Source organism: Physeter macrocephalus, chromosome 5 (assembly GCF_002837175.3).
Source record: "Physeter macrocephalus isolate SW-GA chromosome 5, ASM283717v5, whole genome shotgun sequence".
Classification (NCBI taxonomy): domain Eukaryota; kingdom Metazoa; phylum Chordata; class Mammalia; order Artiodactyla; family Physeteridae; genus Physeter; species Physeter macrocephalus.
The window spans coordinates 5,394,730-5,416,455 of NC_041218.1; the positions used below are offsets into that span (position 1 = coordinate 5,394,730).

General features: G+C 38.0%; 1 protein-coding gene across 29 annotated transcripts in view; it reads left to right on the top strand.

The window, feature by feature from the left end:
• KMT2C (lysine methyltransferase 2C) overlaps positions 1-21,726 on the top strand; it is a 298,083-nt gene that overhangs the window by 214,548 nt on the left and 61,809 nt on the right. For 27 of the 29 annotated variants that reach the window (XR_003679677.2, XM_028489535.2, XM_028489534.2 and 24 more), the window contains 7 exons: positions 890-955; positions 1,942-2,154; positions 8,683-8,811; positions 10,386-10,505; positions 13,037-13,167; positions 17,253-17,433; positions 21,438-21,542. Coding sequence is in view for 28 of the 29 variants with exons in the window: in XM_028489535.2 (XP_028345336.1) it covers positions 890-955; positions 1,942-2,154; positions 8,683-8,811; positions 10,386-10,505; positions 13,037-13,167; positions 17,253-17,433; positions 21,438-21,542 (945 nt within the window). In the remaining variant the exon portion in view is untranslated. The remainder of the gene's footprint in view (positions 1-889; positions 956-1,941; positions 2,155-8,682; positions 8,812-10,385; positions 10,506-13,036; positions 13,168-17,252; positions 17,434-21,437; positions 21,543-21,726) is intronic. The other 2 variants (XM_028489546.2, XM_055084735.1) reach the window with 2 other exon arrangements.

The following is a 21,726-nucleotide window of genomic DNA, read 5'->3' on the forward strand; positions in this document are numbered from 1 at the left end:
AAATATTTTCTCCCATTCTGAGGGTTGTCTTTTCGTCTTGTTTATGGTTTCCTTTGCTGTGCAAAAGCTTTTAAGTTTCATTAGGTCCCATTTGTTTATTTTTGTTTTTATTTCCATTTCTCTAGTAGGTGGGTCAAAAAGGATCTTGCTGCGATTTATATCATAGAGTGTTCTGCCTAGGTTTTCCTCTAAGAGTTTTATTTTATAGTGTCTGGCCTTACATTTAGGTCTTTAATGCATTTTCAGTTTATGTTTGTGTATGGTGTTAGGGAGTGTTCTAATTTCATTCTGTTACATGTAGCTGTCCCGTTTTCCTAGCACCACTTACTGAAAAATAAATAAAATAAATGAATTTATTTAAAAAAAGAGTCAGGGCTTCCCTGGTGGCGCAGTGGTTGAGAGTCCACCTGCCAATGCAGGGGACACGGGTTTGTGCCCCGGTCTGGGAAGATCCCACATGCCGCGGAGCGCCTGGGCCCGTGAGCCATGGCCGCTGGGCCTGCGCGTCCAGAGCCTGTGCTCCGCAGTGGGAGAGGCCACAACAGTGAGAGGCCCGTGTACCGCAAAAAAAAAAAAAAAATTAAAAAAGACTCATAATCTTGTAGTTATTAGCAATACATAGCAATCCAGTACATTGGTTCTTCATCTTTACCAGTTTTTCTTCCATGATGTTGTGTATTTCCTCCACCATCTCTCTTTGTTGTTTTGTTGTTTTAAAGACAGCTTTTAATTCTATTTAATTTAATTCTATTTAGTTTTCAAGCATTTATTTTAGTAAAATGGGTACAGTAGTAGAAACTTTAATCATATGTAAATCTTTAAATACACCTTACCTTTTGTGAAAAAATCACGAGCTTTTGTTTTTGTTTTTGTTTTTTTTCCATTTCAGTGCCTTCCTCAGACTGCTGTGAATCTTCACTTGTAGCACAAATTGTCACAAAAGTGAAAGAGCTAGGTAAACTCTGAAATGCTTTCCTTGACTGTTCTTTACAAAAAGCAAAGAAATGCTTTTATATAACTGAATTGTGACACGTTACATGAATCCTGCCTTACTCATGTGGGTGTTCAGTGTAAATTTCCTAATGTTGGTAATCATTTCTGTAATTACATACAAAATGTCTGTCTTTCCCAGCTTTAGTGGGACAGTATTCCTACAGATCTCACCAAATTGGCAGTGAAAATAACCACTTTTGAAATAACCATTAACTACATACTTGCTTTGGTTTCATTGATCCATTATTGTGTTTAGTTATCAGTTAGACTAGACAGTAAGGCTTAGTTAGCAAATAGAGATTCCTTCAGAATTCATTCTCTTACTATTTTTTTCTGTAATAGATCAGCCTAGAGTAGTGACTAACATGATATTCTTATTAAACTCTCATTCTTTTGCCTACTTCTGTTTGATATCATCTGATACAAAAACATTTGGATCGTACAGAAATTGTTCTAATGAACAGCAATTTTGTACGCTTAAATTTTTGCAGAATTTCTGCTTATTTACTATCTCTCCTTGTAAGTGATTATACCGATACGTTGATTTCCAAATGGGCTTACGGATTATTTTTGTTTCTCTTCTGTAAATTGATCCTCACCTTTCAGTGTGCAAGGATACTCTAGGAAAAGGCTCATAGTCGAGTGACTGAAGCATTGCTTTTAGCTTCCGTGCTTTCTTTTTAAATCCCTGTATTGATACATGAAAGTAGAAATGCCAGGAAGACCATTAAAAAAAAAACTTACCACCTTTCTCTCTATAATTCAAGGAAGTTTGACCAGCTATGCTTACTTTTAACTGAGTACTGTTAATTATTTGTGCATTTCATAGGTAATTGGTTTATAGAAGTCACATTCCCTTGACGTGGTCCTTACGGAACAAGAATCAACTTATCAGTCGAAATTAAAATGAGGGTTTTAATTTGTATCCTTGGGATATTGTAATTTTAGATCCACCCAAGACCTACACCCAGGATGGTGTATGTTTGACTGAATCAGGGATGACTCAGTTACAGAGCCTCACAGTTACTGTTCCAAGAAGAAAACGGTCAAAACCAAAGTTGAAGTTGAAGATCATAAATCAGAATAGCGTGGCCGTCCTTCAGACCCCTCCAGACATCCAATCAGAGCATTCAAGGGATGGTGAAATGGATGATAGTCGAGGTAATCCTTACATGTTTTCCGTGGAATATGTTTGCAAAGATAAAGACTGTAAAAGAGCTTTTAAAATTACTTGATTTATCTAAGGGTAGATCCTGCTGACTCAGAAGGTAACCCTTTGGTGTGACACTGTCCTATGTGAGTGGTCTTCTCAGACCTTGCCTTTGCAGGTTCTCTTCGTTTCATGTATCCTTTTAGAACAGACCTATATTACAGAAATTTCCAGGAGCACCATATCTTTGAAGGTCACAGATCTTTTCAGGGTTTGACAGATAGCTGCATAAACCTCTTCAGTTGCTGTGAACTTGGATTCCATGGTTAAGTTAAAGTAGAACTCCATGCAACTTAGAAATGAAAAGCCATCGTTGATGTTCAAATATAAGCTTATATTCACAGATGCTCATCATAAACCATCTGTTTATAAACATTTTCTTGATCAGGTTTTTCTGGCTGAATTTTCTTGAGATGAAAAAATAATTTTAGTGGCATTAAATTCAACATGAGTTTTATTTTTGCTTATCTCTGAAGAAGGATCACCATAGGCTTGTTTGTTTTTAGGGTGGTTATTTCTTTTCAGTTGATTCAAAAATAAAGTAATAATTGCTTTTGTTCCATCACATCTTATCATTCACCAGTATTTATTGAATGCCTGCTGTGTGCCAGATGTTGGAAGTCATGTCAAGTGAGCAAAGCAGATAAAATTCTCTGCTCATGGAACTTACATTTTAATGTTAGGAGAAAAGATCGTTGAAAATACATAACATAATAAGTTAATAAAGATGTGTTTGGCAAGTGCTGTTGAGAGGACTTGGGAGCACAGACAGTGGGCTGAGGCAGCCCAGATGATCTGGAAGCCATACTTAAGCACCGACTTGAAAGAGTTGAGTGAGCCACTCGATTATCTGAGGGAAGAGACAACGGGAAAGACCCTGGGTGGGATGTGCCTATACATTTGCTGAACATCGTGGAGAACAGTGTGTCCAGCACAGTGAGCAAAGGGATAAAGGCCTGTGATGAGATCAGAGATGTGAGGAGAGGTGGGGTGACTCAGTAGGTCCTTTAGGACCATAAAGGTGATGCTTAAGGCATTTACTGTAAAAGGAATGGGAGGTTGTTGGAGGTATCTGATGAGAACAGTGGCAAAATCTTACTTATATTTTAAAAGGAACACTCTGCTGTGATGTAAACAGACTTTTAAGCCCAGGAGTTGTAGCAAGTAGTTCAGGCAGGAGGCTCTTGCAGTCGTCCAGGTGAGAGATGATGGTGGCTTAGAATGGGTCTGTGTGTGCTCCTGTCATTTTATCAACTAATCCTCACATTTCTTTTGTAGTAGTGTGGTTTTGGGTCTGTGGTTGGAGAAAAGCTTTCTGATGCTTATGTGTAGCTCATTTTCAAGTACCGTTGAACAGAAGTTCATTTTGAAGTTTTAAGTGATTTGAGGCTTGTGAAGAAGTAGTCTGTGTATCTGGAAGGAATTGACCTGATTACCATCAGCCACAGTACAGTGAAGAGTTGCAGTTTCTGAGGATATCAGAAACTGCCTGAAAAGTGGTTCCATAGTCCCTTAAATCTGAGAAATGCTGCATTTCACACAATTTGCAAGGTTTCTTGGTGGTTACACACTAATTCCCAAAGTATGAAATTATAGAGGGAATAAATGTTTGTTGATGTTTGTTTAAAGACAAAACATCAATAGAAAGACCTGAGAAGGTTTTCCCTTTGACTACCGTTCTGTAAAACAACACTGTGAGAAATGGTAGATATTTCTGTAGCTGTAGTTTCCAAATTGAGGCTGCCAGCAGGGATATCCCCATAGAAGTAATACTGTCCATCATATTATACACATGTAATTTTAGATTCACCAGGAGTCAACAAAGTCCAAATGAACTTGTGATGCTCCTGAAATATTTCAGCTGTACTCACCTTTTGGGGGGTTGTTTTTGTTCATTTTTAAACTCTTCTGATAAACGTTTCTTAAGGAAAATAAGTCATAAACAATCACCTTAGCATATCAGAAACAAACTTGTGCAATAAAAGCAGGCTCCTGGGGTCTGGATAGCCTGTTAGTGCCAAAAAACCCAAATCTAAAGAAAATAAAACTGCTCTCTGTGTCTCAAGAGTGGGAGTGCAGGGGGAAAAAAAAAAGTGGGAACCCAGGGACTTCCCTGGTGGAGCAGTGGTTCAGAATCCACCTGCCAGTTCAGGGGACACAGGTTCTATCCCTGCTCCGGGAAGATCCCACATGCCGCGGAGCAAGTAGGCCCGTGCAACACAACTACTGAGCCCGCGCTCTAGAGCCTGTGAGCCACAACTGCTGAGCCTGTGTGCCGCAACTACTGAAGCCCGCGCACCTAGAGCCCGTGCTCCGCAACAAGAGAAGCCACTGCAGTGAGAAGCCCGCGCACCGCATCCAAGAGTAGCCCCACTCGCTGCAACTAGAGAAAGCCCGCACGCAGCAATGAAGACCCAGTGCCCGCAAAAATAAATAAATTTATTTAAACAAAAAAAGACGAGTGGGAGCACAGTGCTTCCCTCTCAGTTGCTGCCCCCCCCCCAGCCCCGCCCCGTGGACCCTCACAGCACGGTGGTGACATCGGGAGGTGGGGAGTGGGACCGCGCCCAGGCTGTGGCAGGCAGGGTGTGGGGTAGAACTGCCCAAGAATCAGGGTGTTTCTCTTTTCCCTGTCCTGCCAGTTCACTTCTCCAGAGGCAACCATTCTTTGTGTCCTTCCAGAGGTGTTTTGTTCGTGTACAAGCACATGGATATATATTTTGTGTTCCTTTTGTCTTACTGTTCTTGCTTTTATGTTATTCTTCATTTTTCATGGCCTCATTTTTCATATTCCTTCATATGGATGTAAGTAACTCAGTTCCCAAACTGATAAGACCTTTAGGGGTTTTGTTTGTTTTTTCAGTCTTTTATTGTGTGTTTCCTGAGACTTCATGTATTCCTCCTTGTTTCTCTCCCCTTCATTTTTGGTGGGCATACCTTCTGTTGTTTCTTGAGAGAGAATGCATGGAAGGTAAATTTGAGAGGTTATGTACTTCTGAAAATGTAGCCTCCCACCTGACTGATCTCTTCCAGGTTGGAATTCAATTTACCTTCAGCGTTTTGAAGTCATTGATCCAGTGTCTCTTTGTTCCTGGTATATAGGGAACTTGATACTTTTTATATGATCTGTGTTCTCTCTGGAAGCTCTTGGGATTTTAGGAAATTCTTTGTCTGCAGTGTTCTGAAATTTGGTGAAGATATGTGTATTTCAGTCTGTTATGGATGTTTTTCCTTTCTTTTGTCAGGCACTGAGTGGTCCCTTTCATCTACCATCTCATACCCCTCAGCGTTAGGAAATGTTCTTGAAACCATTGATTCTCCCCCTCGGTGCCCCCTCTTCTTTTTCTTGACCCTGCTATTCAGATGTGAGACCCACTCAGCCCATTCTCCCTGTCTTTTCTCTCCTACTTTCCAGCTCATGTCTTTGCATTTTACTCTAAAGTAAATTTTTTATTTTATTTTTCTATCCCTCTACTGATTTTCATTTTTGTTTTGTTTTCAAATATCATGGATTACTTTCCAAGAGCTTTCTTTCCTTCCTTTGCATGTTCCTTTTCATAGCATCCTGTTCTTGCCTCATGAATGTTTTATCTTACCTGTTGGAGGATTAAAAAATTTTTTCTAATGTTTTTTTTTTTTTTCCTGCAGAGTCTTTCAATTCCCAGTTGCATTTTGTGGTCTCAGGTCTCTCTCTTTCATGTGATAGATAATCCTTGGTTGTCCGTGTGTGATTAAAAGTGAGGACTAAAAGTGGTGATTGGAAAAATAAATTACTAATTTTTAAAAAAAATAAGGAATGGGAGATTAAAAACGATGAAAATCTTCGAGCTGGTGGGTGGTATTTGTTGTTGACTAAGCTTTTGTGATCTGTGCTCACTATTTGGAAAATCCCCTAGTGTCAGTACCTTTAGACATTTCTCTTGGACTGGTCAGGTTTCCCAGAAGAATCTTCCTGTCTCCTGCTTGGACAGTAGAGGTTTAGCTGCTGGCTTTCTGGGAGTTTAGTGGCGAAAGGCCCCAGGGGAGAGAGAGGGTCAGCATTTAACATGCCTGTAGTCACTTAATCCTGTTTTCAGTCCATGACCCCAGTGTTGAGTTTGAGTGTCTGAGTCCCAAATCCTGTGAGTGTGAATGGCAGCCTCACAGTGTGTGAAGTTGGGAAGGTCGTAGGGATTATGGCTTCTGTAGTTAATATGAATATAAAACTCGCTTTGCTTTAGCTGCCTCCCACCCATTTCCAAACGTACCTGGCTCTGCCAGTTCCTCAACCTTTGGAGGATTGTGATAAAGTTGGATTTTTTTCTTGGTTCCTTCCACTTGCAACTGAGAATTTGCATTTCCTGAGTCAGTTATTATTCATCTCTCTGCTTTCTCCTTCCAAAATTGTGGCTTTTCTTCTTTCCTGTTTTTTCTGTCTTTGTGGGTCTATCTTTTAAAAATAGCTTGCTTTACTGTATATAGGGTTTTGGAAGAGTGAAATTAGATACATGAATTTAGTCTACCATCTTAAACGTAAATTCCCTCATATATTTCAGTGGGTTTATTTTAAGGTAAATAATTGCTAGTTTGTTACCTTTGGTGTTTGCTAAGTTTCACAAAATAAATAAATAGATAAAATTTTCATGGTTTAATCTTAGCTGTAGAAAGCAGTTATCAGATTGTTATAGAATTGACCTTAAACATTGACCTAATATTATGGAAAACAAATACAGTGCTCATGGTATTACAGAAATATGCATAATACTTAGAATATTGAAGAAAAGTATTAACAATTTATTGTTAAATGTTATTTGATAACTTTTTTTCCCCTAAAGCACAGCGTAAAGCATATACAGCTTGAAAAGTTTTGATTACCATGGTTTTAAAACAGCATTCTTCTCTAAGAACTGAGCTTTTGTATGCATTACTTAGTTTCACTGTTTACTTCATTTGGTGAAAAATTTGTTGAATACCTATTACGTACCATGCTAAGGATGCAGCTGTTAATAAGAGTCTTAGATAAGGAGAATAGAGTCTGTCTAGCAAGGAAACAGACATTAAAAGAACCAATTAAAATGAAGCATAATGTTAACGTACAGGAGCATGTATAACTGTGGGAATTCTCTAAGAAAGTGATGGTTATAATAAATCCTGAGGGCTTCCCTGGTGGCGCAGTGGTTAAGAATCCACCTGCCAATGCAGGGGACATGGGTTTGAGCCCTAGTCCGGGAAGATCCTACATGCCACGGAGCAACTAAGCCCATGAGTCACAACTACTGAGCCTGCCCTCTAGAGCCCACAAGCCATAACTACTGAGCCCTTGCACCACAACTACTGAAACCCGCACGCCTGGAGCCCGTGCTCCACAACCAGAGAAGCCACCACAATGAGAAGCCCGCGCACCACAACAAAGAGTAGCCCCTACTGGCCGCAGCTAGAGACAACAAAGAGTAGCCCCTACCGGCCGCAGCTAGAGAAAGCAGCAACAAAGACCCAACGCAGCCCCCCCCCCCCCCCAAAAAAAAAAATCCTGAAAGATGGGTAGGTGGAAGGTGGCAGAGGTGGGAAGGCAGTGGAGAGGGAGCTTGATATGCTCAGGTAGCTGAACGTAGCTTGCATAGTGGGAGTGAGATGAAGCTCGAGAGTTCACGGGGCACTGTTATAATGGGCCTTACAATTTGAATTTCATTTTGAGGCCACTGGGAAGACATTAAAGGATTTTTAAGCAGAAAATTGATACTTTTCAATTGATAAATTGATATTTATAGAAACATCATTTAGGCTGCAATTTAAAGAACTGATTGGAGAGGAAGGTAAGCATGGAGGCAAGGAAGGAACAGGAGGGGAGGGAATGCAGTAAGTCAAGATTGGACTGAGGTGGTTGGTAGTTGAGGGAAATAAAATGCCCTTGGGAGATACTGAGGAGTCGTGATTGAACGAGAAAAGAAATTAGGAATTGTCAAGTCTGTCTACTAGGAATCTGGCTCCTGTCTACTAGGAATCTGGCTCCTGCACGGTATATTTCCATGTCTTTTAATGATGATAGGTAGATCCTGGGAAAGGGAGAAGGTTCATCTTAAATTAGTAGTTCAATTTTGTATATAAAGTTTTCAGTAACTAGGTAATATCTAATTACAGATTAGTTGGAGCTCAAGAGAGTTCTAGGCTAGAGAGACAGTCGTGGGGTCCTGGACCTGAAGACATAATTAAAAGCAAGGGAATGATAGGCTAAGTGCAGATTGATTTATAATTGTCTTTGGGAGTGTTCTCTGTGTGTTTCCCCTTCCCTGATTCTTATGTTTCATTTCCTGAGAACATTGCACTAATTAGTATGAGTTCTGCAGCCCTTAGAGGGCCTTTTCTGTCTCTTTACTTTCCCTGTCAACTGGGATGCCTGATTAGAATGGCTCGGCAGCCACTTTGCTTTGTATTTCCTGTTACGTAGGAATTGTGTATTTGATAGCTTTGTCAATTTTATCTGTATGTTTACTTTTTTCCAGAAGGAGAACTTATGGATTGTGATGGAAAATCAGAATCTAGTCCTGAACGGGAAGCTGTGGATGATGAAACTAAGGGAGTAGAAGGAACAGAGGGTGTCAAAAAGAGAAAAAGGAAACCATACAGACCAGGTATAGTGCCTGAGCTAGACATCTTAGTATAATCAAAACTTAGTTAATTTAAGAAATATAATATTGAGGGCTTCAAATATAACTCTCTAAGCTGAAACTTAGAGAGTTTTTTTAGGCTGCGCCGTGCGGCCTGCGGATCTCAGTTCCCCGACCAGGGATCGAACCTGGGCCCTGCTGCATTGGGAGCACAGGGTCTTAACCACTGGACTTCTCGGGAAGTCCCCAGAACTTGTAGCCTTTTTTAGGCAGTTATTAATGTCTGTTTACCAGTGAATGAGGTAGTATATTGAATCAGTTCAGTCTTTTTTCTTCTGATTGCTTATATTTTATTGATAAGAGTGATCTAAATACCTTTTTTTTTTTTTTTTTTTTTTTTTGTGGTATGCGGGCCTCCCTCTGTTGTGGCCTCTCCCGTTGCGGAGCACAGGCTCCGGACGCGCGGGCCCAGCCGCTCCGCGGCATGTGGGATCCTCCCAGACCGGGGCGCGACCCCGGTTCCCCTGCATCGACAGGCGGATGCGCAACCACTGCGCCACCCGGGAAGCCCTAAATACCTTTTGATGTGTAAGGAAAAACTTTGTTTTCTGCTAGACCTTAAAAGGTAACCTTCCTTACAGATGAGCCACATTTATAACAGCAGCCTAGATTAACTTCGTCCAAATCACTGTGTGAAAATGATTTCATTTCTTCGTAATTATGAGGCTTATAAGTGCACTTACTTTTTTAGACACTGCCAAATTCCTTCCAGGAACTTACAGTTAAATGTTGTTGTTTTTTTGTTGTTTGTTTTTTCTTTTTCTGCCTTACATGGAAGTTATCCATGTAAGGGACCCATTTGAGGGGCCCATTAGGTCACAAAGTATATTGCTAGACAACTATCATGACAGAAGCTGTTAGCTATGTGTCAGGCACTATTCTCAGCACTTACATCTATTTAGTTAGTGCTTATCACATGTGTATAGGAGATACTATACATCATCCCTTTTTTTTTTTACCAGTGAGGTAACTGAAGCAATGAAAAGTTAAATAACCTACCCAAAATCTAGTAGTAACCAGAATTACACAGTTTGACTCTAGATTCCATGCTCTTACTACAGAGCTCATGTCTAAGAACTTTAGGAATAACGAGACACGTTACCCCAGAAGTCATGTTGATTTTTGTTTGGATCATGTAGTTTAGTTTGTATCTTGTTTCTGTTCTCCCTCAGCTAACATACAGATAATTTGAATGATGATCTATGAGTTACTAACATTAAGGAAACAAGCATAATTTACTATAATGTTTACCCTGACATCGTTTAGGAGAAGAAATACATGTAGTCTTCTGTACTTTAATGAATTTGTATTCCTTTTTGGTTAGTAATGAGGTAACAATAACTTTGATCTCTTTTATTTGCTTATTTCCAAACTCTTGTATTTTGCATTAAAATGAGGTTATTGATTTAAGTTAACCCATATTGAATTTGGGAAATGCCTCACTGTTTAAGACTAAGCAACTGCACCCTACTTACTGTGGAATTACAGGGAGAAATTAGTAGTTATTTACAAGATTACCTAATTTCTGTTTTGGATAGGTATTGGTGGATTTATGGTACGACAAAGAAGTCGAACTGGGCAAGGAAAAACCAAAAGATCTGTGATCAGAAAAGATTCCTCAGGCTCCATTTCTGAGCAGTTACCTAGCAGAGATGATGGTATGGTACTGATTTTGTTTGATTTAACCCTCTTATCTTGATATCCCCGTTGAAAAGAACTATCCTAAATAATGTTACAGTGATATAACCTTATTGCTTCTTAGTGATGAAAGGGTTTGAGTGCCTGTAAAGTTCATATCTGCAATATAGAAATTAGGTTTGATAAGAAAATTATTTAAATCCAATCAATTATATTGCTTTGAGATTACTTTAAGAAGGTCCAGGACCAAATTGCTGCACATTTTTAAAAGGAAGCACCATAATGGTTTTAAAGAAGTTTCTAATATGACTTAACATGGCTGTAATAAGCCCCAGTTAAGAAATGTGATATGTTCAATGAAACCATTTTTTTTGTTTTCCATCTTTGTCTCTGTTTTGTCTTCTATATAATTTTAGTTTTATCATTTAGTTCAGTATTTTTCATTTGTGTCATCCAGTGTCATCCACTGAGTTTTTAATTTATTATGCATTTTTCGTTTTCTGAACTACTTTTTTTTTTTTTTTTTTTTTTTTCCCAGCCGCTCCGCGGCATGTGGGATCCTCCCAAACCGGGGCGCGAACCCGGTTCCCCTGCATCGGCAGGCGGACGCGCAACCACTGCGCCACCAGGGAAGCCCCGTGAACTACTTTTTTGATATTTTAACGCTTTGTAGCTTCTTTTTATAGCTTATTCCTTCCAGTTTCAGTTGATTTAGAATATAATATTTCTAAAACCTTTGCATATCTGATTCTGCTCTGTATCTCCTGGACCTGTCTCCTGGTGCCTCATTTCGTTGTGTTTATGGTGTGAGATAGATACATATACATTAAATAGCAATTTTTTTTTTAAACTGTGAGCTTATATTCTTTAGAACATTCTCTGCACTTTTTGAGGACTGAAGTGAAGGTTGGTTACTTCAGAGAATATTTGTTGGCAGGAACATGAGGTGCTACTCCCCTAGGACTCCTTTAAGCTAAGTTCTTAGCTTGAAGTTTTTTGGTCCACCTGTATTATATAAATTCAGATTTCTTACATATCAGGGCTGTACTGAGTTTATGAACTCTCAGGGAAGATTTTCATTTTTTTTGCCTTTCTACCCAGCACCTTATTCAGTGACAAGATGACAAGCAGTTTTCTTTAATGTCAGGTTGGGGGTGGGGTGGTGAGTGGTGTGTGGAGGACCAGGGGAACGGGGGTGGGGGGTGTTTCTTGTTAAACCAGCCCTGGTGTGGAGTCCTTCAGGGTCCCCACTTTATACCAGGCAGCTTCTGGTTAATCTCTGCACCTTGGGAAGAGGCTGTAGGCTTTGTCTTCTATTCCCCATTCCTCATAAGGCTCTGAAAACTGGAGTTCAAGGTCACTAGATTTTAGCAAAATTTTAGAGGGCTTTATTTAGTTCTTTGCTTATTTCTCTGGTTCCTATTTTATCTTAATTTTTGGTCTTGGAGAATTCTTTATTTTCTGTTTCGATTACTGCTGTATTTTAAAAAAAATGTTTAAAAAATGTTTATCGGGGCTTCCCTGGTGGCACAGTGATTGAGAGTCCGCCTGCCGATGCAGGGGACACGGGTTCGTGCCCTGGTCCGGGAAGATCCCACATGCGGCTGGGCCCGTGAGCAATGGCCGCTGAACTTGCGCGTCCGGAGCCTATGCTCCGCAATGGGAGAGGCCACAACAGTGAGAGGCCCGCGTACCGCAAAAAAAAAAAAAAGTTTATCCACTATATTTAGTTGTTTTCAGTCCACCTGTGTAGTCTGGCAACAAAAGTGCCCGCATTGATTTTCAGGAGGCCTGTGCCTTTTGCCTGAAGTATGTGAGAGTATCATTTGATTGCTTGCTTACCTGCTTTAAGTGGTGTACTTGTTTTCTTTGCTAATTTCATAGTCCAACATTTTGGATTTTCGCATTTCTTTGATTTTAAATTTGAGCATTCATAGCATATTTATGATCATATTCATAGATAGTCATATATTATCACAATATGTATGTACTCCAGATACCTAATTTGCAGTAAATTCCTGAACTTGAATTGCTGGACTGAAGGACACACATTTTTTAAAAGACTTTTGTTAGATAGTCCCAATAAACTCTAGCAAAAGGTTGTACCCACTAAATTCCCTTTAGTAGTGTTCGAGTAGCCATTTATCCATACCCATTAGCATTGAGTATGTATTTTCCTCTTTTTAATCTTTAACAGAATGTCAGCATTAAAAAAAATCAAGTTTCTGCTTTGTGAATAAGAAAATACTCATTAAGAAACAATGGGAAGCATGCTGATAATAAGTAGACATGAAATGAATTTTTTTATGATACTTAAAAATTAATAAACTTTGAGGTCTTTTTATGAAAAAGCTAATTTGTCAAGTCATTATGCTGTGTACCTTTAAACTTAGTTGAATGTCAGTTATATCTCAATAAAACTGAAAGAAAAAGGAAGAAGCTGGTTTATGTGGAACTGTGTGTGTATGTTGGTAAGTTATAAAATTACTTATGGTGGGCTTATCTGAAAATTTTAAATACCACATATTTATAAATGTGACTATTGTTTCAGGCTGGAGTGAGCAGTTACCAGATACTCTAGTTGATGAATCTGTTTCTGTCACTGAAAACACTGAAAAAACAAAGAAGAGATACCGAAAACGGAAAAATAAGCTTGAAGAAATTTTCCCTGCCTATTTACAAGTAATATTTTGCTTTATATTATATATTTGTTAATGAAACGTAAAGTGATGTATCGAGTTTTTAAAAAGAGTTTTGTTGTTTTTGTACATGTTTTAATCAGTCTTCATAAATGCCATTTTTTACGTTCCAGGGGCCCTTAAAAATTACATTTATCTTCTTTGTGCTTTGATACTTTTTACAAAGTTCTTTTTTTAATCCCAGTTTTTCATTTTTAAATTTCATAAGACACACAAGAACTCTTTGGCTGGGAAAAGCTCATTCTTCCAAACCAGTCATACCTGTGTGCTCTGCAAACGCAAGTCTGGTGGACAGCTTCCTTTGCTAGTACAGGTTACAGTAATTATGTTCACTGAATGATGATGGGTTTCTAGCCACCAGAATTACAGCTTTCGTAATATTTACCACTTTTAGAGGCCTAGTGAACCAAATTTGGGTTTAGGCTGAATTGTTTTTGTTTTCTAAAATATACATCAGGAAAATATCCCTCAATATGAAGAAATTGTTTGATAGATGTAAATAGAAATCCTTCTAGTTCATCTTGTAAACATTAAGTCACAGAAGAGTTCAAGGCCATGTGGTACACTGGAAAGAGCCCTACATCAGAAATAGGACTGAGGTGTAATGGCTGGCTCAGCCATAGCTCATTCTAGATTCTTGAGCATGTAATTCATCCTTCCTTGGCCTCTCTTCCTTCATGTGTAGAAATTGAATTGGATCAGACTGCCATTGAGTGTCCATCTGATCTGTCCCTCCCACACAGCTATGGCCAACATAGATAGCTCTTCATTGCTTGAGTTGTAATGTTTTTTTTTAACCTTAATTTTCCAATTAGCTATTACTAATTTAATTGGTTTTAAAATGCATTTCCTTTCAATTAACATACAGCTTCCTCAATTTTTTTTAGTAATTAGAAGTATAAAATTCAAATACTCATTTGAGTAAAATGTCTTCTATATTTATTAAATAAGACTTTAAAGCATAAGTACCTTAAGTATATAATAATATTTATGCGTGTGAATTTTTGTTAGACAACTAACATCATAAAGGCCGTGTCCATTTTAAAGAGTGCAGTCTTTTAAGTCAGAGTCCTGGGTTTGAATGCCACTGTGCTACCAGTTAGCTGTGTGATTTTGTTTTAGTTAACATCTCTGTGCTCCAGTTTTCTCATCTATAAAATTGTGGTAATACCTACTGTACAGAAATGTTGAGAGATGAAATAAGAATTGTGGATGTAAAGTGCTTAACTCTGCACCTTACATTTTATCTATCTTTAATAAATGTTTTATTTTCCCCTTAATCCCTTCACATACCCATTCATTCTAGCTTTGTACCTTTTAAAAATATATAACAGGGCTTCCCTGGTGGCGCAGTGGTCGAGAGTCCGCTTGCCGATGCAGGGGACACGGGTTCGTGCCCCGGTCCGGGAAGCTCCCACATGCCGCAGAGCGGCTGGGCCCGTGAGCCATGGCCGCTGAGCCTGCGCGTCCGGAGACTGTGCTCCGCAACGGGAGAGGCCACAACAGTGAGAGGCCCGCGTACCGCAAAAAAAAAAATAAAAAAGTATATATATATATATATATATATATATATATATATATATATAAAACAGTAATTTTACTGTTCAGGAAATAGAACCATTTATTGTTTAGATTATATTTAATTGCATCCTTTGTGTTGTCTCCTATGCCCTTCACCTCCCATCTTATAGTCCTTCCTGGGAGTATTGAGTAGATGGCATGCCCTCCTCCTCCACCTCCTGTTGATCCTTCTGTAACGTGTAATATACGTTTAGGAAGCTTTCTTTAGCTTTTTTTTTTTTTTTTTTGTGGTTCGCGGGCCTCTCCCTGTTGTGGCCTCTCCCGTTGCGGAGCACAGGCTCCGGACGCGCAGGCTCAGCGGCCATGGCTCACGGGCCCAGCCGCTCCGCGGCATGTGGGATCTTCCCGGACCGGGGCACGAACCCGTGTCCCCTGCATCGGCAGGCGGACTCTCGACCACTGCGCCACCAGGGAAGCCCTCTTTAGCTTTTTAATGAAAGTATTGATATGAAAACTGACCATTTCATACGTTTGCAAAAGAGCCTTTAAAAATAGTGGATCTGATTTCCTGATTACTGCTGTAATCTAAATCTCTTGATCTGGATTGTTTCTTTTGGTGTACAGGTGTAATTCCCCTGTTGTCCTTCAGTAATATATAGCTTTTTTGATGTGCAGGAACCTTTTGTGATAGTACTATTTCTTGGACATCTTGTGATAGCAATTGTATTTTTATTCGCCGTTGTTCAGGGGTGGGGTGGGGCATACATAGTGATGAAAATCCGCCAGGAATTCAGTAACAGTGTTTTTCTAGCTTTTCTTTATTAATCACAACAATGTCAAGATAAACTATAAATAATTGTATAATCCAGCCAGTAGAAATAGTTACCTGGCCTATTAAGAGATGGTGGTACCACATGGCCATAGGAACCCCTGTAGTAGATCTGAAGTCTCTAGATTCTGGTCATCACTGAACATTATTAAGTCACAAACCAGGTGGAGCCACTCCCTTATGTTAACTGCAGGAAACAAAAAGCCACCAAAGTAGTAAGAATGTAACAGTTTTTGATAAATACCACTAAATTCATCATGGGTCATATTAAGAAAAAATTCTTGCTAATGGTGGTCTCAGATTTCTCAAATTTATACTGAAGGCATTAAATAAATGATCTGTAAAGTTCTAAGATGCTTTCCTAATGATAAAAGCATTGCTAGTATAAGAAACAAATCATCTCCTGCCCAGTGCTCTATCTTTGTGGGTTTTCAAATTTCTTTTTCATAGTGAAACACCTTCTTCTTTTAAAAAAAGTGAAAATTTCAAATCAAATATTCATCGCCTCTACCAGACTTCACGTACCTCCTCCCCTATCCCTTTTCAAAAGTTAACAGCTTGGTGTTTATCCTTTCAGAACTTTTAAAATAATTTATTTTTGTATAGTCTTGGTTTGTATTTTATGTTTTGCTGGACATATCACTCAACTTGCTTTCTTTTAATACTGTATTTTAGAGCTGCTTTTTTTTGACAGCATAGTTCTACATCCTTTTTAAAAATTGATGTATTTTGTAGTATGGATATCTATAATTTATTTAGTCATACGCTTTTTGACAGACATTGAGTCTGTTTTCTCTTTTTGGTATTACTAAAAAATGCTGCAGTGAACCTTTTTTGTGTATGTGTCTTTGGCAAAAGTGTATTAAATGTTGGTAGTTACTGCAAAATTGCCCTCCACCAAGAATCCCCTTTCCAGGCAGACCACATTATAGAAAATGGAGTTTTGGGGTTGAAGTAAGTGAAGGGGGTCCCCAGTGCTTCCTTTTGTTCTCTTTATTGATGCTTGAGAAGTTTGAGGGAGATCTAGAGCTGTAAGGAGCCTAGCTTGAAAGAGTGGTCTCTACAGTAGAGCAAGTATATTGAAATGGAGAAAAGTTAATATGAGTAAATGGATAAAAGGCCAAAGCCTTTAATAGCCGTACATTTTGTACACAGTTTGTTTAAAATGACTATAAAAACCCTCTTTCAGATTAGTAGCATGTGAAGTCTTTAATGTGGTTATATGCATCCGTATGAGAATACTAAATGTATCTGAAGTATATAAATATTAAAGCTGTAGATCAAACCCTTGTGCTATCCTCTGTAGATAATCTATAAATATTAATAATATTCATGAAGTTTTTAGTTTTTCTTATAATATGAATTAAGGTGCCAATTATAAATTTATCCATTTTTAAATTTAATTGTAATCGAATCTGGGAGTATCGAATTATACTGCAGTTGGTAGAAACATATTTGACAGAATTGTGTGGTTTTATTTGATTCTTGTAAAAAAAAAAACCTTATTTTTAAAATTCCGGTCAATTCTTTATATAAAAGAATTGACAGGCTGTCTCTATAATTATTTACATATTTCTATATTCAATTTTTATATTGTTAAATACTAAGCTTTTCTGTTATTTCTGCCTTCTTAGCAAAATGATGACAGAATTATCTGTTCTCATTTTAGAATTTTATAACTAAGTCAATTGTTCTCATATGTGCTTATCTTTATCTAGGAAGCTTTCTTTGGAAAAGATCTTCTAGATACAACTAGACAAAACAAACTAAGTTTAGATAATCTATCAGAAGATACAGCTCAGCTTTCTTACAAAACAAACATGAACCCAAATTTCTTGGATCCTTCCTTAGATCCACTACTTAGTTCATCCTCAACTCCAGCAAAACCTGGAACACACGGTATGTGGAATCAGTGACAAACTTTTATCGCATTACGTTCATCTTCCTTTTAATCAAACCTTTGAAATGCTTCAATTTGGCCTCATATGCATTTTAAAATTAACTTTATTGAAGTACCAGGTCTATAAGATTTATCAAATAAGTTGATCTGTAGACCAACCACTAAATCAACTCTTGTGAGTGGCGAAGGAAAATGTTCGGTTTACAGTTTGCTGAGGGTAATGTAAGGGAGTGTAATTAGGCCATAGTTGGTGAGTTATAAATATAATAATCTTCAACTTAAGGTAGATTTTTGTTAATTACATAGCCCCAAGAAATTCACAAGAGGAAAAGAGTGCTGTAGCTGGCAACTGGCTGTTCCACTGTGATAACAGAGTGAAGTATATTTCAGATCAGTTTCTCTCTCCTGACAGTTTGGGCCACAGAAACCTGTTGGCGGAGGAGGCTGTCCTGATACTCAGCAGCATCTCTGTCCTCGTGATGTTATAATGATCAAAAATGTCTCCAGCTATTGCCACATGTCCCTACGAAACTGTCACCTGTTGAGACCCACTGCCCTAGCTATAGTGAATAGGGGGACTACTTAGAATCAGAGAAAGGTATGAGAGCTTAATGTTTATTAATATTAACATCAGCAAGGCTCTCAGAGTTTAACTAGTTCGGTATCACAAAGTTTTTCCTCCACTTCTGTATTTTTATCTGACTTTCAATTAGAAATTTAATGTTCTTCTGACAGGCTTCCTTTTGCCATTGAATTACATTTATTACTCATTTAATTTTATGAACTCAATTTGGAAAACAATCTTAAGGCAGCAGCCTTCCACTGAAAGATGACTTTTGATATATTAAGTAGTTACAGCTTCATTAACTTACCACTATCCTTGATTGAAAATACAGGCTTTTATGTTTTATTTTAACTTCTTGAAATAATTAGAAGCAATCTTATCCCCCTGTTATTTGAATGCACACGTCCAGCACAGGAGTAAAGGCCATGCTCTTTGTTTAATGTTAGCAGATCATTTTACTTTAGTTCTGTTGTTTTGAGTACCTACCTGCTCTGATCCATGTTAATATGTTGTTAAAATAATGCATAGTGAAAGACTTGTCGGCCCTTCAAAGGATGTCTTACTCTGAAAGATATCTTATAAAAGTCTTGACTAGCCATTTAAAGACTTACATAGAAGGAAATTGCCCTTGAGTTTTTATAAGGAAGAGAACTGAGGTTGGAAGGAGACATACTGTGACTGGAAGGACATTGCTGTACACTAGTTTTTATTCCTGTTTCCTTTATTTGAAGTTGTTTTTTCCACAAAACTCCTGAAGAGAGAATAGTTTAATGATAAAGCCAGAATGTAGGGGACTAGAATAATACACATTTCAAAACCTAGGTTAAATATAATGTTCTGTGCAGTCGAACCACTCTCTTGCCTCTATAATGGGAATTCAAAAGTAATAGCTTCCTTTTTAAAAATCCTTTTATTCAATGTAGTCCATTACATCAGTTTTAATAATTTGTTGATAAGATACAAAAGCTCTTCAGGTAGAGGAGAACTTTTAAAACATGGTCTTTTAAAAAATGCTGGTTGTAATTTAGTAGAATTCCATTGGTTTAAAACAAACAAGCCCGCAAACCTTAACCCTGAAACAATTTTCCCCAAATTTCTTTCTTTCAAGTGTACTGTTGTCTAGAGAGTACATTATTGAAATAATTTTATTTCTTAAAAACTTTACAAATATTTGGGCATACAGAATTTACTTTAGCTCAGTTTGAAAAATGACATTTTTATGTATGTATGAATTCTGTTTGAGAAGTATATGTTTAATGGGACAAGACTTTTCATAGAAATATTTGATCTAGAATCTGGAGTATTTTATGTCCTCCTCTCCTCTCCTTTTTTTTTTTTTAAATTTTTAATTGAAGTATAGTTGATTTACAGTGCTGTGCCAATGTCTGCCTTACAGCAGAGTGACTCAGCTATACACATATATATTCTTTTAAAAATATTCTTTTCCATTATGGTTTATCATAGGCTTAAAAGGGACAAAGGCAGCAAGGGTAGAATGTATTAAGGAGTGGGATAGAGAAACTAAATGTTCTTTTTTTTCTTGACAATAACAAAAGAAAAGAACAAGGGATCAAATTTGGATTCTTTTTTTTTTTTAATTGAAGTACAGTTGATTTACAATGTTGTGTTAATTACCGCTGTACAGCAAAGTGATTCAGTTATACATATATATATACATTGTTTTTTTAATATTCTTTTCCATTATGGTTTATCATAGGATATTGAATATAGTTTTCTGTGCTTGTTGTTTATCCATTCTAAATATAAATCCTTTTTTTTTCTTAAGTAAAAAGTGGATTAAAATGGATTAAAAATGGATTAAAAAATTCAGATATCCCTTAACTTAAATGACTAATAAAGTTACTAAAGGTAGCCTAAATATTTTCCTGCTTGATTAGGCCAGAAACCCTTGTAGTTCTCCTTGACTCTTCATTATCTCACATTCCACATCTAATACATCCACAAGTTTGTCTCTGCCTTCAAATGATATCCCAAAGCCAACCACTCCTAACCTCACCCCTCCACCAGAGTCGTGCAGGCTGGTACCGCCTCTCACTTAGACCCGGCCGAGACCCGCTGACTCATCCATCTCCCCTCTTGCCAACATGCCTTACCCCCTCCTCCACCCCCGTCGGTTCTGGGTTCTGTGCCTGGCAACCAGCGTTTCCCTGTAAGATATCAGTCACACCCTCTTCTAGCAACCTTCCAGCAACTTCCCATTATACAGTTGACCCCTGAACAACAGGCGTTTGAACTGCGAGGGTCCACTTATATGAGGATGTTTTTCACTGTTACATACAGGAGTCCTACAGTCTCTGGTTGGCTGAATCTGCAGAGGTGGAAATGAGGATAGGGAGGGCCGACCAGAAGTCATACTCGGATTTTTGACTGTGTGGAGGGTTGGTGCCCCTCACCCCCATGTTGTTCAAGGGTCAACTGTACTTTATACTTCAGAATAAAGCTCAGTCCTCGCCTTGACTTGTAAAACCATCCATAATCTTGCTTAACTGCCTTTGCAGTTTCTTACCACTCTTTCCCTTTATTACCGCAAGCACTGGCCCCTTGCCTTGACAAAACTCTTCCTGCTCTGGTCTTTGCATCTGCTTTTGCCTTTGCCTGAGGTACTCTCTCCATTTTAGGGCATATGCTCCCATAGCTTGTTTAGATTTGTGCTTGGTAACCACCTTTAAAAGGCCTTCCCTGACCACTTTATCTAATACCTAATAGTATTTCCACATCTTATTCTGAATCCTTTTTTCCTTATTGCTTATCTTTATAGCACTTACACTGATGTCATTTATTTACTGTCAAACTCCCTCTGAGGAAGTAAGCTCTGGAGGGCATGCACTTTGTTTTAGTCACTTCTGTATTCCCAGTGGCTGGACCAGTGCCTGTTAACATAATCCATATACATAATTCTGTGGGTACTCAAATATTTTCTTGAATAAATAAGTGAATTAATCAGTGTTAAGGGTAAAGCTGGAAGTAGGCGTTTAACTAGATGGTATCTGGTTTATACTTTACAAGGAACGAACTTCTAAACAGTAGGTTTGCCTTTAATATTTTATTTATCTTCTAGAGTGTTTTCCAGATGTCATTTTTAGCGAGGCCACCTTCTTAATTTTTTGCTTTGTTTCTTATAACATTCTATTTCACTTTTATTGCCTATGGGTTTTATTTTAAATTTTATTTTATTGTTAATATACAGTAGTCACAAAAACAAAAGTCTTAATTTTTAATGTTTTGTTATTGAAAATTTTGGAGTGCCTTTTCTATGAAAAATTCCTTGCTTTAGAAGTAATCATCTTTTCATGATTCTAGCACTTACCTCAGTATCTGCTGTATTCTAGGTATTTAGTAAATGGTTGAATGAGTGAGTTTTAGAATTTAATGTCTAGGAAAATACTGACACTTTAAAAACATACTTACTATACTTAGGTACTGCTGATGATCCCTTAGCCGACATTTCTGAAGTCTTAAACACAGATGATGACATTCTTGGAATAATTTCAGATGACCTTGCAAAATCAGTTGATCATTCAGGTATATATGAATACTGTTTGCCCAGTGTCTATTTTATGATGTGAGTGAGAGGTATGTGTGTGAAACAAGCTTAGTCTTTTCTCTGAAACTGGAAAAAAAAATTTTTCTTTCTTTTTCTTTCTTTCCCTCCCTCCCTCCCTCCCTCCCTCCCTCTCTTCCTTCCTTCCTTCCTTCCTTTCTCTCT